Source organism: Tasmannia lanceolata, unplaced genomic scaffold (genome assembly GCF_043159265.1).
Source record: "Tasmannia lanceolata isolate RefF3 unplaced genomic scaffold, GAP_Taslan_0.1 ptg000012l, whole genome shotgun sequence".
Classification (NCBI taxonomy): domain Eukaryota; kingdom Viridiplantae; phylum Streptophyta; class Magnoliopsida; order Canellales; family Winteraceae; genus Tasmannia; species Tasmannia lanceolata.
In genome coordinates this window covers 51,330,206-51,345,657 of record NW_027518689.1, presented here as the reverse complement: position 1 = coordinate 51,345,657, position 15,452 = coordinate 51,330,206, and the positions used below count along the sequence as shown (strand labels likewise).

At 39.4% G+C, this 15,452-nt stretch overlaps 1 protein-coding gene across 1 annotated transcript in view; it reads left to right on the top strand.

The window, feature by feature from the left end:
* Nucleotides 1-15,452, top strand: part of LOC143888439 (E3 ubiquitin-protein ligase At4g11680-like) — a 40,286-nt gene that overhangs the window by 21,594 nt on the left and 3,240 nt on the right. Inside the window, exons 2-3 of the mRNA XM_077392866.1 lie at nucleotides 10,020-10,139; nucleotides 10,353-10,650. Coding sequence (XP_077248981.1) covers nucleotides 10,020-10,139; nucleotides 10,353-10,650 — 418 coding nt within the window. The remainder of the gene's footprint in view (nucleotides 1-10,019; nucleotides 10,140-10,352; nucleotides 10,651-15,452) is intronic.

The following is a 15,452-nucleotide window of genomic DNA, read 5'->3' as shown; positions in this document are numbered from 1 at the left end:
GCAAGTTCTCTTCCCCGTTTGCTGAATCCTAATCCACCTCCTCCCTTGACAAGGACTCAGGGTGTAAATTTCAATCCCGCTCGATTGAAAGAAAAAGTAAGGCGTTGGCGATCATTGAAGAGCAAAGGGAGGTGACCTTTCAATGTCTATGGAAGCAGACTCAAAAACTTGGGGATTGTAACAACTCGGATTTGGGCAAATTTTTTAGACATAATTTTTTTGCCAAATCCCATAATCCGAATCGCTACCACAAAAAGGGAAACAAGCTGACATACTACAAGAGGAGCAAGATAAAACTCACATATTAATTCCAGGAGACTGTAAAATTCCAAAACTACAATTCTTGAAAATAAAAGAATCACCTACTACTACGGGATGTGACATAATCGTCTTTCTCAACACTAACTCAAACTCTACGATGACTCTTCTCCATCCCATGATGCTTGTTCTAGGTTTGTTCATCTGCAAAGTCTCTTTCCTCGCTTTCCTTGAAACCTGTAGAGGTATTGGGGTCAGCAAATGCTGAGCAAAATCATTTAGTGGCTCGCATAGTAAGAGTCTTTCCCAACACTAACTCAAACAATACGAAGACTCTTCTCCATCCCATGATGCTTATTCTAGGTTTGTTCATCTGTAAAGGCTCCTTCCTCGCTTTCCTCAAAACCTGTAGAGGTATTGGGGTCAGCAAACGCTGAGCAAAATCATTTAGTGGCTCGCATAGTAAGAGTCCACCAAAAATACAAGTCGCATTAAAACAGTTCTCTTATCATTAGTCATTGGAATGACAATAATACAAAAGGTGAAACTAAATAAGAAACAGGCTAAACAGTTATTTCAATCATGAAGTAAGATGGAAAAGAAAGATGCATGTGCATGAGAAGGAAGTATGCAATCACATATGCTCACTACCCCAGGATCATATGGCATTCCACATCCCCATTTTTTTCAATTTCTTTTTCTTTGTACTTTACACCAGCCATTGGTTCCCGACCATCAAGGACCCTCCACCCACATATGGGTGTGCTCCTTTATAGGATTTCCTTTGGGTCACCCTATATGGGTCCACCAGAAATGCATCACCATCCCGAGGTCGTACGCTCTTTTGTAGGGGTGACTTTTGGCGCTATGCCCAAGGTTGGCTTCATGGGGGGCTCCCTTTTTGGGCCTCCCTCCCACAATTACCATGCATGCAATCATGTTTTTTGTACGTACCTTCTCTCCTTTTTTGGTGAACATTTTTATCCCATTGCATGATTAGTCTTTAACAATCTCTATTTCAAAAAAAAAAAAAAAGTCTTTAACAATCTCTATTATTTTCTTCAACCATTAATTAAAAAGGAGCATGCTCGACTCTCTAACAGCCAATAGAAAATGTAAAAGCAAAAGATAAATCATATAAAATTTAGTCATAATTACAACTCTACACTTGGAAGCCATTAGTATGAAAGTCACTATCACTTGCCTTGGATTTGAGTGAAGATTGAGATGAAAGCTCTATGTATCAGTCAGAAAATAATCATGTACAATTTACATATCAAGGGTGTTACCATTCGTTCAAATGTTCAATTTTTTTCTACTAAACTTTGTTCATCTTATTGTATTAGTTTCCACCCGTTAACTCTATTCTAAACGATCTCTACACATAAACCTCTTACCTTAAAATAAACACCATTCGTATTTATGCCAAATTAATTACTAAAACTCATGGAGTCTTCAACTTAAACCTCTTACCTTAAAAGAATCATCGTTAACTCTAATTCTAAACTATCCCTACACAAACCTCATACCTTAAAAGAAACACCGTTCGTATTTATGCCAAATTTATTACTAAAACTCATAGAGGCTTCAAGTTAAAACTAAGTGTTGATTTTTTCGTAAAGCAATTGTTATAACACATTCTATTATTATTTATAAATCTGATTTCCTTTTGAAAACCAAAATAAAATAATTATTTAACCCTTTTAGGTGTTGTATTTAATGAAAAGCAGCCATTTAGGGCTTATATATTATTTATATATACTATATCTTTCATGAAAAACAAAATACCTGCATTATATAGCTAGTATATAAAAGGGTTTACATAAAACAGCCTATAAAAACATTCGTACATGCCTGATTTTTCGATTTTGGCCAAAGACAGAGCCCAAGACAAAGCCCTTGGTCCTCATGGTTTTCCTATTGCATTCTTCCTAAAATATTGGGAGACTGTTAAAGGAGACATTCTAATCTTTCTCGCCAAATTCCACAAGAGAGGAAAGCTGCGGGAAGAAATTAATGCTACTTTTTTTTAATATTACTAATACTACTTTTATCACCCTTATTCCAAAAAAGGGATGGAGCTGCTTAATTGAAGGATTTCAGGCCAATTTGTTTGGTTCACAGCATGTACAAGGTTTTGGCTTAGGTCCTGGCTAGGAGGTCCAGAATGGTTATGGAGGATATCATCTCTCAATTTCAGGGGGCCTTCGTCATGGGTAGGCAGATTCTACAAGGGATCCTCATAGCAAATGAGGTTATAGACTCCAGTATCAGCAGTGGTGACAGGAGAACCCTAACCAAAACCGACATGGAAAAGGCATATGACAATGTGGCCTGTTTGTTTTTGGACTATATTCAGGAAATAATGGGCTTTGGGAAGTGATGAAGATCTTGGATTAAGGAAAGTGGATCGTCAGCATCTTTCTCCATTCTTTTTAATGATTCCCCAGTGTGTATTTTGGGAATACAAGGGGTATCAGATAGGGGATCGTCTATCTCCCTACCTTTTTATCATCGTAGCGGAGGCTCTCAGCCTCCTTCTCAGAAAAGATGAGAGTAAAGGTTATATTCACAGGTTGAAACTGAGCAGGAATTCTATACTCATCTCACAACACGCTACTTACAGGAAGGCGTAAAGTGTACAAGGAATCTAAAAAGAATCCTCAGATGGCTCGAAATGTCCTCCGGTTTAAAAGTCAACTTCTCAAAGAGTCTACTAGCAGGTTTGAACTTGGAGAAGAAGGCAGTGCACCACACTTCTATCTTGGTTGCAAATGCAAGGACTTGGCAATAACTTATCTAGGATTGCCTTGGGGCCTGGGATGCCTAGAGCCTCTTTGTGGTCGATATATCGGAGTGGAAGTTGGCAATGTGGAAGAGACAATACCTATCTCTTGGAGGGAGAATCACGCTTATAAAGGCCGCTTTGGCAAACATTCTAGTGTACTATTTATCTCTCTACAAACTTCCGTCTAAGGTGGCCAAATGCATAGAGAAATTGCAGAGAGATTTCCTCTGTGAAAGTAGGGAGGCTAAGGGATAGTTGAAACATGTCATGAGATGGGATAAGGTCTGCAGTCTCAAACCGCATGGAGGGGTTGGTATCAGCTGAATTAAGATGAGGAATATATCCTTATTGGGGAAATGGATCTGGTGCTATAGTGAGTAGTGAGGCTTTATGACATAAAAATCATTGGTGATAAATATGGACGAGGTTGGTGGAGTTGGGAATGTAGGGACCATCCTAATGGAAAAGAATCAGGTGCATGGAAGTCTGTCAACTTATCTCGTCTCTTCTTTGAGCCTTGTGTAAGTTTCTTTGTGGGAGGATACACTGTTTTGGGAAGACGTATGGCTAGGGGACTTTTGTTTGTGACATTCTTTCCTGGACATTTTGTCGGTTGGCGACCGACAAAGGGTGAGATTTTACATGGATAGAAAAAGAGATGAAAAGGTTGATTGGATTATCAAACCCAGGAGAGATCTCAAGTAGGGCTGTAAACAGATCGAATTCGAAGCGGATATGGCTATATCCGAATCCGAATCCGATTCCAGCAAACACTATCCGAATTCGCCGGATATGTAATATTTTTTTTTCGAATTCGATTCCAACGGATATTGTTCGAATTTGGATATTATCTGAATCCGTTTATCCGGTAAATTCGAATATCCGAATTCGCATCCATTTATCCGGTAAATTCATATCCGAATTCGGATTCAGTAAGGAAGAGCCAAATCGATTGGAAAATGCAAGTGGCCGGAGCTTGACGTAACTTGCCGGAGAAGGTGGACGGCGGACAAATTGGCCAAACAAAAAAAATGGCCGAAGCCCACTTCTCTCTCTCTCTCTCTCTCTCTCTCTCTCTCTCTCTCTCTGCAATTTCTCTTCTTCTCTCCACTAAACCCTCTCAGATCTCGCTCAACTCTCTCTCTCTCTCTCAACTCTCTGTCTTTTTCCCTCTTTTGCTCTGCAACTCCTAATCTCCTAGATCTCTGGTTTTGAGGTTCAATGGGTAGAGAAACTGGAGGTCCGTGGTGATGGATCTAGGGTTGAAGATGATAGAAGTGAGTTAGATCTAGATCTAGGTGATGAAGGTGATTGGAGCTGTGGTCTTTAGAGAAGAGAATAATGAAGACGATGGTGCTGGTGATAATGGAGGGGATAAATGGGTGAATGAGATCGGATTTGAGTCGGAGAGGGCCAGATTCCAGGAAATCTCACCGGATATGATGAAGGTTTGGGGTTTACAGATATGGGTTTGGGGCTGAAATGGAATGGGCTGCTATAGATGGGGATGGAGATAATGGTACAAATGGAGGGGAAGAAGAATAAGGGAAGGAAAATGGTGGTGGTCGTGGCTGATTGGGTGTGGAGCTCAAGCTCCTTCACTCTTCCTCTCTACCTCTCTTTCTTTCCCTTTCCCTCTCTCTCTCTTTTTTTCCAACGAGAATGAGACCCCCTTTTTGCAGCAGCTTTCATCCAATTTATAGCTAGGGTTCCCAAAATCAAAGTCCATCTTCACGCTCCATTTGTTCTCTCTTAATGTATATAAGATCATCTCATCCGTCCCCTTTTTTGAGTAAAATGGACACCCCCTGATTTTCCAAATGCAGCCCCTTGTAGTGTAATTCGTTTGTCCATTTCATGCACATGAGGGTGGTCCAGAGTGAAAAGGGACCCTATCGAAAAGAATACTATATATTTGCTTTATTAAAAGTACTGTACGGACACATTGTACGGACACACTATAGGATGATCCAAACCGTCTATGTGATGGGCCACAAAGAAAACCAGCTAGCTGATATGTGAATCTTATTTGATGATATTATCACTAATAAATATTAATAAAAATGAAATGATTCGGGATACGGATTCAGATTCGGATACGAATTCGAATATACGGATACTGATATTCAGGGTTTACGGATACAGATGCGGATACGGATCCGGGTATTCGGGATAAACGGATGTACTTCTCGGATTCGGATGTTAAACGGATCGGATGTGCCATTAACCAGATTCGTATCCGCTACGAGCCGGATATCTTATAAACGGATTCGGATAATATTCGCTTGAAACAGATTCGGATAATATTCGCTTTAAACGGATTCGGATGCAGACTGTAATCAAATTTTCGAATGTCCATTTATAACCCTAATCTCAAGGATCAGAAAATAGCCATCCTCTCCAACATCCTTTCACTCCTTGAGCACCACTGTTCCCCGTTCGGTCATGATTGTAGGGTTTGGTCCCTTGACATTTCCAGCCTCTTTTCGGTTCAGTCATTTTTCCACAGATCGGTTAGCGATGATGACACGGATATCAAGTTCTCAATAATATGGAGATCGTCAGCTCCTCCTAGGGTGGCAACATTCGTTTGGACGGTTGCTAACAAGTGGATAAACACTTGTGAAGTTGTGATTGACTCAAGAGATAGAAAGTCTCTATGGCAAGCCGTTGCATCTTGTGCAAGTCGGAAGAAGAGTCTTTAGATTACATCCTTCTCCACTGCCCCCTCTCCTTTGCTTTGTGGAGGGTGATCATAAATAGTTTTGGCTTCTCCTGGGAGTTTCATAGGTCCATCAGAAGAACACCACTACATTGATCGCCTAGTCCGTTGGGAAAGGCGGGTCGATTTTTATGGAGTTTGGTCCCATATGCACTCTGATGGCACATATGGAAGGAGAGGAATAGGAGAATCTTTGAAGAAAAGGAAAGAGCTTTAGTAGAATCCTATCGGAAGCAAAGATCGGTCTCATTGCTTGAGTGCAGAGGATATATTGAGTCTGTTAACTTACCAACTTCTCCAAAAGCTTAAGCTATTGGAGAAAGGCATTATTTATCTTTTATACTTTAACACTCCCCCGCACGTGTAGCCCACTTGGCAAACACGTGATACATGTGGTCCCACTTTGGGCTGACCATTGCATGTGGATTTTTGCTATCCGGGAGGTTTGAACTCGAGACCTTTGGCCCTGGTACCATGTTAACTTACCAACTTCTCCAAAAGTTTAAGCTATTGGAGAAAGGCGTTATTTATCGTTTACACTTTAACAGAGTCTATTCCCAGATGATATTATTCGAAATTGGCATTCGGTGATTTGGGAGAAAAGTGTTAAAAACCAACCCTCTCGTTTGCGGTCACCACCTATTGTTAGATTGGTTGTAAAACCCCGAGCAAAATCGCTACACATTGCTGAAGAATAAACCGTGTAGAACAAAAAATTTGCTCTAACCCAGGATTCTTAGGGACTAATTGATTTTAATATGATTTATTAAACATAAATATAAATACCTTATTTTGCTGATGAGAAGAAAAATGTTTACGTGATCTACTCCTCGAAAATCCGCCAACGATCTAATCGATGCGAAACCGCAAGTTGAACCGATGGATTCCTTTCTTTGCACAAAAGATCTTGTAAACAACTCTTTGTTTACTTTATAACCTGATCTAAATCAGATTATAATGTGGGAATATGTATTTAGATCAATGGAGCTTTGTTGGATGTTTGTCTTTGACTTAGAAAAGACAAAACAAGTTGATGGAATTGAAGAAGAGAAAGACTTTAGGATGTTGCTACTAATTTCCAACACATGTAATTATGGAGGAGCTCTTGTAAACTCTATTCATTTTCCTTGTATTTATAGAGTTCTCAATTTCCATATACACAACCCAAAGCTTCTAGAGAAATCTCACAAAACATGGAAACTAGCCACAATTAGAAGCTCAAATTTGGAAACACGCTAGTTGGCTTTTTCAAAATAGAAACCAAACAATGTCGGGAATGTTTTTAGAAATTCTTAGACTTTTAGAAATCCCTAATTTGAGTTTTTTCCAAGTAAAAAACGAGGTTGCTTTATTGGATAAAAATAATCCAAAAAATATCTCACATTGTTTCCATTTTCAACATTCCCACTATAAGCCTGTAGGTCAAATTTCAACCTCATTTTTGGACAAGTAAATGGGTGGATTAGAAAAAATCATAAACTACAAAGTTGTAGATCCTTCAAAATCCTTCGAAACGAGTACTTACACATTATTTTTTGACCAGAGATGAGTAAGTTATGATTGTTTTAGTAAAACCAGTCTATAAGCTAAACTTACAATTATTTATTTAATTCTTTTAATTAAATAAACATATTTCCTTCCATCCAATGGGATAAAAAGCTTTATCCATATTTTTCTATAATTCTCAAAATACCCTTATGGTTTATACTTAACCATTTTGGTATTCCCATTGTATCCCATAGTGCATATACACTATAAACATTGTATATATCATTTTAATGCATCCAATGCCACGAAACTAGTTCGTGTAAGTAACCAAATAAAAGCGGGACCTCTATCTAATAGATAATAATAGGTCAATCGAGTAGTGAGTGGGATCGTATCAGGGATTCAACGGTAGATCCTGCAGAACCCACAAGTGGGCTCCACTGCGATTATTGCTCCGTAGCCAATGCTACAATCCCATTGAGTCAGTGGCCTGCATCGAGACGTAACCCTGAAGATAACCGTCAAATCATCATACCCCTAATCACATCAAATGTGCAAGTCTTTTCTCCAAGTCCACATCTACTGAGTTGAGTCCTACAGGGGTGGACATCAACTACCCCCGGGCTCACTCACGGTATACCTTTCAATCAAGCAGTGTTGGCCCGCAAATGCATTTGCTGAAAACATTTCATAACTTATTTTGTGAAATCCTTTTGATAAACATTTTATCAAATCCACATGGCTAGGTATTTTTCTAGGCCTACTGCTCTGACCAAAATCGTAGATGTTATCCTATGAAATAGGTGGATAATTCCATGTCGAGTATTACTATTGACCTCGAAGGTTTGTCCAACACTCCAGTACTACTCTCTAGTGACTCCAAGAGAATCATGGTTAGATAGACCAAGAATGAGAGACTCGCCAACAGACCAATATGACCCCTCAGGTCAAAGGACATGTAAAGGGTCTTGTCTCGTAGAATAACTCAACTATCTCCTGTCCACAAGCTATTGTAATGTTATCCCATTCAGTACATAATTTAATTGTCATACCCATTCTATCTTGCTTAGGGTCTACTACTCGAGTGATTGAGATAAGTCACTCCACATCTCGTGTATGTTGGCAAGATAGATGCTAGTTGTATACAGAAAGAGGTGTCCAACCTCAACCCCAACTAGGAACTATTAAGGTCTGCAAAGAACCAGAATCCCATATCTCCTTGCTCCCAGGATATGTGAATCCATGAGCATGGGTTTCCTACTTTGCTACCTAAGGACAAATACGTGTCAATAACAAGTAGCATGTCACACATATTTAACTTATAGTCACCCATTAATTGTCATGAAAATAAACTTTTATTGATTAACATGCGAGATATACTGGGTTTTAGGGCACCTACTCTAACACCTATTGCAGGGCTAAAACTCAATTTTGACAGGAGCGGGAGAGGCAAAGGCAAACTGGGATAGCAGGAATTGGGGTTCTTATAAGGAACTCTTTCGGCCGTACATTAATGTCCTTCTTGGGTCCGGCCAGCTTTTGCGAGTCTCATGAGGCTGAAGCAAGAGTTTTATTGCTCGGCCTAAGATGATACACGTCTCACTTCTCTGCCCCTTTGTTTGTCGACGGGGATACTTCTAACATATTGGTTTGGGCAAGCAGCTCGGCTGCAGTTCTATTTGCCCCCTCTTTTCCCACAAGTATAGGTCCGCCAACGACAAAGCAGAAGAGTCGGTAAAAACAGGAGTGGAGAAATTGTAAGTGAAGCTGATCCAATTCCTTGGGATTGGATAGTCGGGCGATGTGTCCTTCTCTTTAGACTTTAGGGCATTGTTTACCGTCATGTATCTACCATTTGGGGGACATCTTGCCCCCTGTCTTAGCTTTTAATCGACTCTTTAGGGCATTGTTTACCGTCATGTATCTACCATTTGGGGGACATCTTGCCCCCTGACTTAGCTTTTAATCGACTTTATAGGGAATAATAACATTACCTTCTTCAAAAAAAGGGGTCAAACTTAAAGATACAGTGGCTTAGTTAGGGTCATCTTGGTTATTCTATGCACAAGGTGATCATTCTTACAGTAGATTGAGTGCATTCTTTTGAAAAAGATCTCTTTGATTATTATAAAATAATTGGGCAACATCTTTCACTGTTTGAAGTGATAATTTTTTTTTTATTCTTCTTATCTCTTTGTCAACGTCCTTCATATGTATATCTGTATTTCTGTGTTTTTATACATCTATAGATACCATACATCATTTTAACTCATTTTTCATGCGAGTATTTGAAAGATGTTTGAGTTGGAAATATTATCACATTGAGTCGGGTTCTGCGGGGCCAGTAAGAAATCTTAGAATTGACCTTCTGATGTTCTCTCAGCATTGTAAAATCATATAAAAGCATGCAGGTTTGATATGCCTGTATATTTATTTCTTCTCATAATAATGTAGACATAATATATGTATCCAATAATTAGACATGCCCTCATTCTTCTGCAAATTTGCAAACACAGAATACAGGAACCCCATCATCAATTCTGCATGTATTATGTAGAATCTAATAGGCCCATCATCAATTCTTCAGTTATTATGTAGAATCTAATTTGTTTCATAATGTGTCCTCTATAGTTTTATAATCTTTGGACTCAGAGAATTAATGAAATAAGAAAGGAGTTCATGAATCTATACAAAGGTTTGGAACTGCCAATAATTTGCGTGAGAAATCATGTTTTCTGTTGTAACTCTTAATTTGCTTCTCAGCATTGCGAAAAAATTGGAGTCTGTGAATACGATGATTTCATTCGTCTGGTGGATAATTGGGTTCTATTGGATCGTTATTGGCGGCCAAGCGGTTCTGCAAGATGCTCCTCGCCTCTACTGGTAAGAGCATTGTTCAGTATCTACTCATTCTTTTCTCTCCATTCTGATCCTACAACTTGAAATCTCGATGAAGCATTGTTCTGTTTAAATATAGACACACTGGCATGTGAAAAGATTTGGAGTAATGTTGTTTTAAATATATCTCAATCTCTTATGTTAGCCTTTAGTCTTATTACATACAGATCTCACTGTGGTTCCTTTTAAATGACGCAGGTTAACAGTAGTGTTTCTAGCATTTGATGTGTTCTTTGCAATATTTTGCGTTGCATTGGCTTGTTTCATTGGCATTGCCTTGTGCTGCTGCTTGCCATGCATTATAGCATTTCTATACTCTGTGGCCGGTCAGGAAGGTGCATCTGATGCAGATATCAATGGTCTTCCAAAGTTTACGTTTCGTCAGGTTAACCGAGCGGAGAACTTTGATTTAGAACGGCCAGCAGTTGCCGTTACAACAGCAGAGCCGAGTGCTAGACATTCCACAAATGAAGTCTCTCTTTCACCAGAAGATTCGGTTAGTATCTTTACAGACTGTTCTTTTTGTGAGTTGTTGCACCGTGCGCCCATAAATCCCCCTCCCCCCCACAGACACACACCAAGTTCAGGTCTATGCTAACCCGTGCGGTTGTGGCTCTTTGGCTTAAAGTCATGGGTATGCTCTCCATTGATGTGAGTTCAAATCCCTCCGGGCTTACCCGATGCGTGTGGTTTACAGGTGATTGCACGCATCCTTAGGGAATAGTCCCGCCTAAAAATTGGGGTGGGGATACCCTATGTCATCAAATAAAAAAAAGTTCAGGTTTATGCTCTGTTTTCTCGACGTAAAATGGGCGTAAAGCAAATTTTGCATCCATTTTCCCACTTGAAAATTAGCGTAAAATTTGTTTTACGCCCATTTTACGTCGAAAGAAACAGAGCCTTCCTATCTATGGTTAGTGTAGTTTGGTGAAACCGCAAAGGGTTCTGATTTTGCTAGAAATCATGAAACAGAAAAGATCTTAATTTAGTTGCCCTATAACCATGGTTTTATATTTCGGACTCATCCGAAACCGAAATTTTAGCCGAAATCCCGAAATCTCGGGCGAAATTTGGTATTCGATCTCGAAACGGCTATTTTTTAGGGCGAAATTTTGGTAATTTCGTTTGAAATTCTGTAACGGAATAAAAAATTATTATTTTAACACAAATTTCGTCGAAATCCAAATTTCGACGAAATTTGGTAAATTTCGAGAATTTCGGTTTCGGTACGTTTCGGTCCTCACCGAAATCCGAAATTTCGGATGTCGGTTGAAATTTAAAACCATGCCTATGACTTGAGGTGGCTTCTCTGACATGCAACAGGGCATCCGTGAAATGCCCTTTGCGATGGACGCTAGCAAATCCCTAAATTTAAGTATGTAACATGTACCGATATAGTATAAGTCGACCCCAAACTAGTTTGGGACAAAGGCTTAGTTGAGTTGAGTTGTACTGATATAGTATACTACTAAGACGCATACGGTTTTGGTTTCGGTATGCAATTCGATTTCAGTATTTTTTCGATGGGGATGGATATGGAAACATTTCGGTCATTTCGTGTTAGTTTCGGTGGAAATATAAAATCACATTTATAAGAAGCATGGTTTTAAATTTTGGCTGAAACGTTTCGTTTCGGTTTTGGCCGCGACCGAAACGAAATTTACATGAAGTCGTTTCCTTACAAGATTTCGCTGAAATGTCACCGAAATTTCGGTCGGTTGAAATTTCGTTTTTACCCTTTTTTACAAAATTTCCACCGAAATTTTAAATAGATCCACCGAAATGTTATAATTCCCTCCGAAATTTATGAAATATTCACCGAAAATAGCCAAAATTTCCATTGAAATTGCCGAAATTTACACCGAAATTTTAGACATTTCGGTCGAAATTAAAAAAAAAACGAAATCATAATCATATTTTTACATGATTTCAGCCGAAATTTCGGTTTCGTGGTGACCGAAACCGACACCGAAATTTAAAACCTTGATAAGAAGCTCTAGTAGTATTTTCATGATTTATCATATCCACTTTACTTTACGTATTTCTACCAAGTTTGTTATTATTCTCTTTATTGGGATACGACAATATGGAAGTTCATGGAGGTCATTAGATGAATTAGGGACTGTGACCTACTTGCTTGTGGTTGGAAATAGTATGGTAAAAGCCTTTATTTTTCTTTTTCTTTTTCTTTTGTCAGTCGTGGTGATTCTATTAAACGAGAGCAAAACACCCAAATTGCAGACTGAGATGGTCCTGCACCCACAAAAAATATGTAACAAAGAAAGGTAAAAGGACTACAATGGTCTACCAATTACATCAACATACGAGTTGAGGAGACCCGCATGACACCATCTGTAGAGTGCTCATTCTGTCTTGTTGGTGAAACACCTTGCATGCTAAAATTCCATGTTGTGCCTACAGATGTAGTCAATCACCTCACCGACCATGTCGAGGAATTGCTAAGGAACATGACTCTAATGCGAACCTAGGGTTCATAGGTTCTTTATAGAGAACTTTTGGAGCATAAAAGTATCTTGACTTCAATAAAACAGGACCACCATTCCATGAATAGTTTTAATATCCAAACAATCAAACGAAAACTAGGGTTTTCTCAAAGATTTAAAGCCTTTTAGTCAGAAACAATAATATATTCATCTGTCCTCAAACTAAAATGATGTAAAAATATCAAAACTAGGGCTAAAGAAACTATGTCTAAGGGGATGGGAATCACGATATAAAGATATGGGTAGATGAAGGGGCTAGTCAAACAAGAATGGGCTGCAAATATGATTATAATGTTTAGGAGAAGCTGTAATGAATCTTGGATACTTTTAGGTAGGAAGAGAATGTAGTCATTGGCCTTGAACTTCGGAGTGTAAGAGGAGATCCCAAGACCTGATGGAGAGAGAACGGCAGCCCCAATCAGTATAGATGCTGTAACAGTCACCAGAGGATGGATAAAAGGGGATGTGGAAGTAGGTAAGACAGCAGGGCAGTAAGTAGCAGCAGCAACAAAATTGATGATAAAAATTGAATTGTTTTTCTTGTATTGTTTTTCTATTTGTACATTCTGACCTCCTCGGTCTTTTTTATTGAATTCTACCATTCAAAAAAAAAAATTGAATTGTTACCTACAGTTTTAATAATAAAATCAAGTGGGCAGCAGGACCGTAAAAAAAAAACAAAACAGGAATGGAAGATGAAAACATCAGGAAGAGAACTAAGACAGCAGCTGCAAGACGGCGGGTGCTATCAATAATAAGAGGAGAATAAGGTGAGGGAAGGAGGAAGTGAAGAGGAGAAAAGGAGGACTGCAAGCCAGAAAGGGACTGTTGGTCGTGGAGTGCTGGAGAGAGGGAAAGGGTAGAAAGGGGAAACACATATGAGGAAGAGGGGAAGTGGTTGACGGCTGCAGTGTGGGAGGTGTTGGTCGACAACAGTGATGGTCAAATAGCAGGGAAGGTGCTAAGGAGGGAAATGAATAGGGGAAAGTAGGGAAGTGGGAAGAAGGGGGAAAGTGGGATGTCGGCTGTAGTAATAGGACTGGAAGTGCTGGAGGATGGCAAGGATGGAAGGAAACAGCTGGTGGAGGAGGGGAAAAGGATAAAGGAGAGAGAAGTGAGGAAGAGGAGAAGGAAGAGGGAAAGGAGGAAGAGAGGGAGAGAGGATGAAACAAGAGAAAAGTAGGGAGAGTGGTACCTTGTGGCTGCCAAGGAGAGGAGTTGCTCCAATCGTCCAATTCTGTCTAGGGTTTTGGGGAGAATAGGTTATTTATAACGTTTTGGGGTTATTTAAGTGAGGGTCCACTAAGCTCTCAATAGACATGGTCATATAAGTGAGTGAGTGGGGCTTTAGTTGGTGGGGCCCCTTCTATGGTCCAATATAGAATAAGGACACTAGGTAAGTGGGCCATGGAGTGGGTGACGCAGGAGCATCCCCAGAGCAATTACATCACCCTACACTTGGCTCAGTTAGTAGTTTGTTTTCAGTAGTGGGTAGTTTCATTGGTAGTTAGCTTAGTCAAATCCTAGCATTCATGTTCTTGGTTGTCATTGTTCATTTGTCACAAGTCATTTTTAGTCATTTGTCATAATTAGGGGTAGTTATGTCTTTTACAATGTATGGGCAACCTATAAAAGGGCCCTTTCCCACTCTTTGTAACTAATTTTTTAAACTCTTTTTGAATCTTGTATAATTAAAAAGCGATCTGAGATCTTGGTGTGCTTGGAGGAAAGATTTCTTTGGAGAAATCCTCTTGCTGAAATTCGTCCAAGAAGGGAGACTTTTAGCTCAATTCCAAGCTGAACTTCCTTTCTCCTGTTGTGGCTGTCTTGTGAAGCAATGTTTTCTTCATTACATCTGATCCTAGGATCCCCTTGCTGGATCCTTCGTGTTTGGTGGAAAATGGCAAGAAGGGAAGCAGATCTGTTCACAGAAGCTGTGAATTTAGTGAAATAATAGCAACAGGGGTGCCAGTGGAAATTGACTATGGCATCAAATCCTTACCCATTGAACTACTGGCTAGAGTGGAAATTGAAGGGGACAAAGAATGTCATCAGTTGGTTTAACAGATCTCATACAGCTCCGTGGAGATTTGCTGCATGGTTCGATGAAATTCATGACAAATGGGCGATTTCCACATTCAAGCCTATCATGTGAAAAGATCAGCTAATAGTGTAGCAGACAAGTTAGGTAAGGATGGAGTCTCCAGGGATATTATCTCGATGTTTGACTTCTTGCCTCCTTAATTTCCCTTTTCTGTATTGTTTTTTCTCCTCTTTGTACATTTTCGGCTCTTTTGGGTCCATATTAATATATTATAATCACCATTCAAAAAAAAAAAAAAAAAGAGTTTCCAACTAGTTCAGAATTTTTTAACTTAGTGACCAATTGATGGAGTAAAAAGAGGTACGGGTAGACCGAAAACAACTTGGGTAGAAATAGTGAGGAAAGACTTGATGGCTAGGAACATAGCAGAGAATATGACCTTGGATAGGAGAGGATGGAAGAAAATGATCCATGTCGACGAACCTAACTAGTGTCGGGATTAGACATTAGTCAATTTGAGCCGGGTAGATTCTTTCACCTTCATGAAAATCTTCTGAAGGATTCATTAGCTGACCCCAACTAGTTTGGGACAGAGGCTTAGTTGAGTTGAGTGACCAATTGCAGCCACTCACACATTCCTTTACTTGGCTTTATCTTGCATATCAGACTCTTGTAACCTTTACCGTGCATCAAATTGGTATTAGAGCATGCCAGGCAAAAGAATTTCCTAATTTTTTCAGAAAAAAAGAA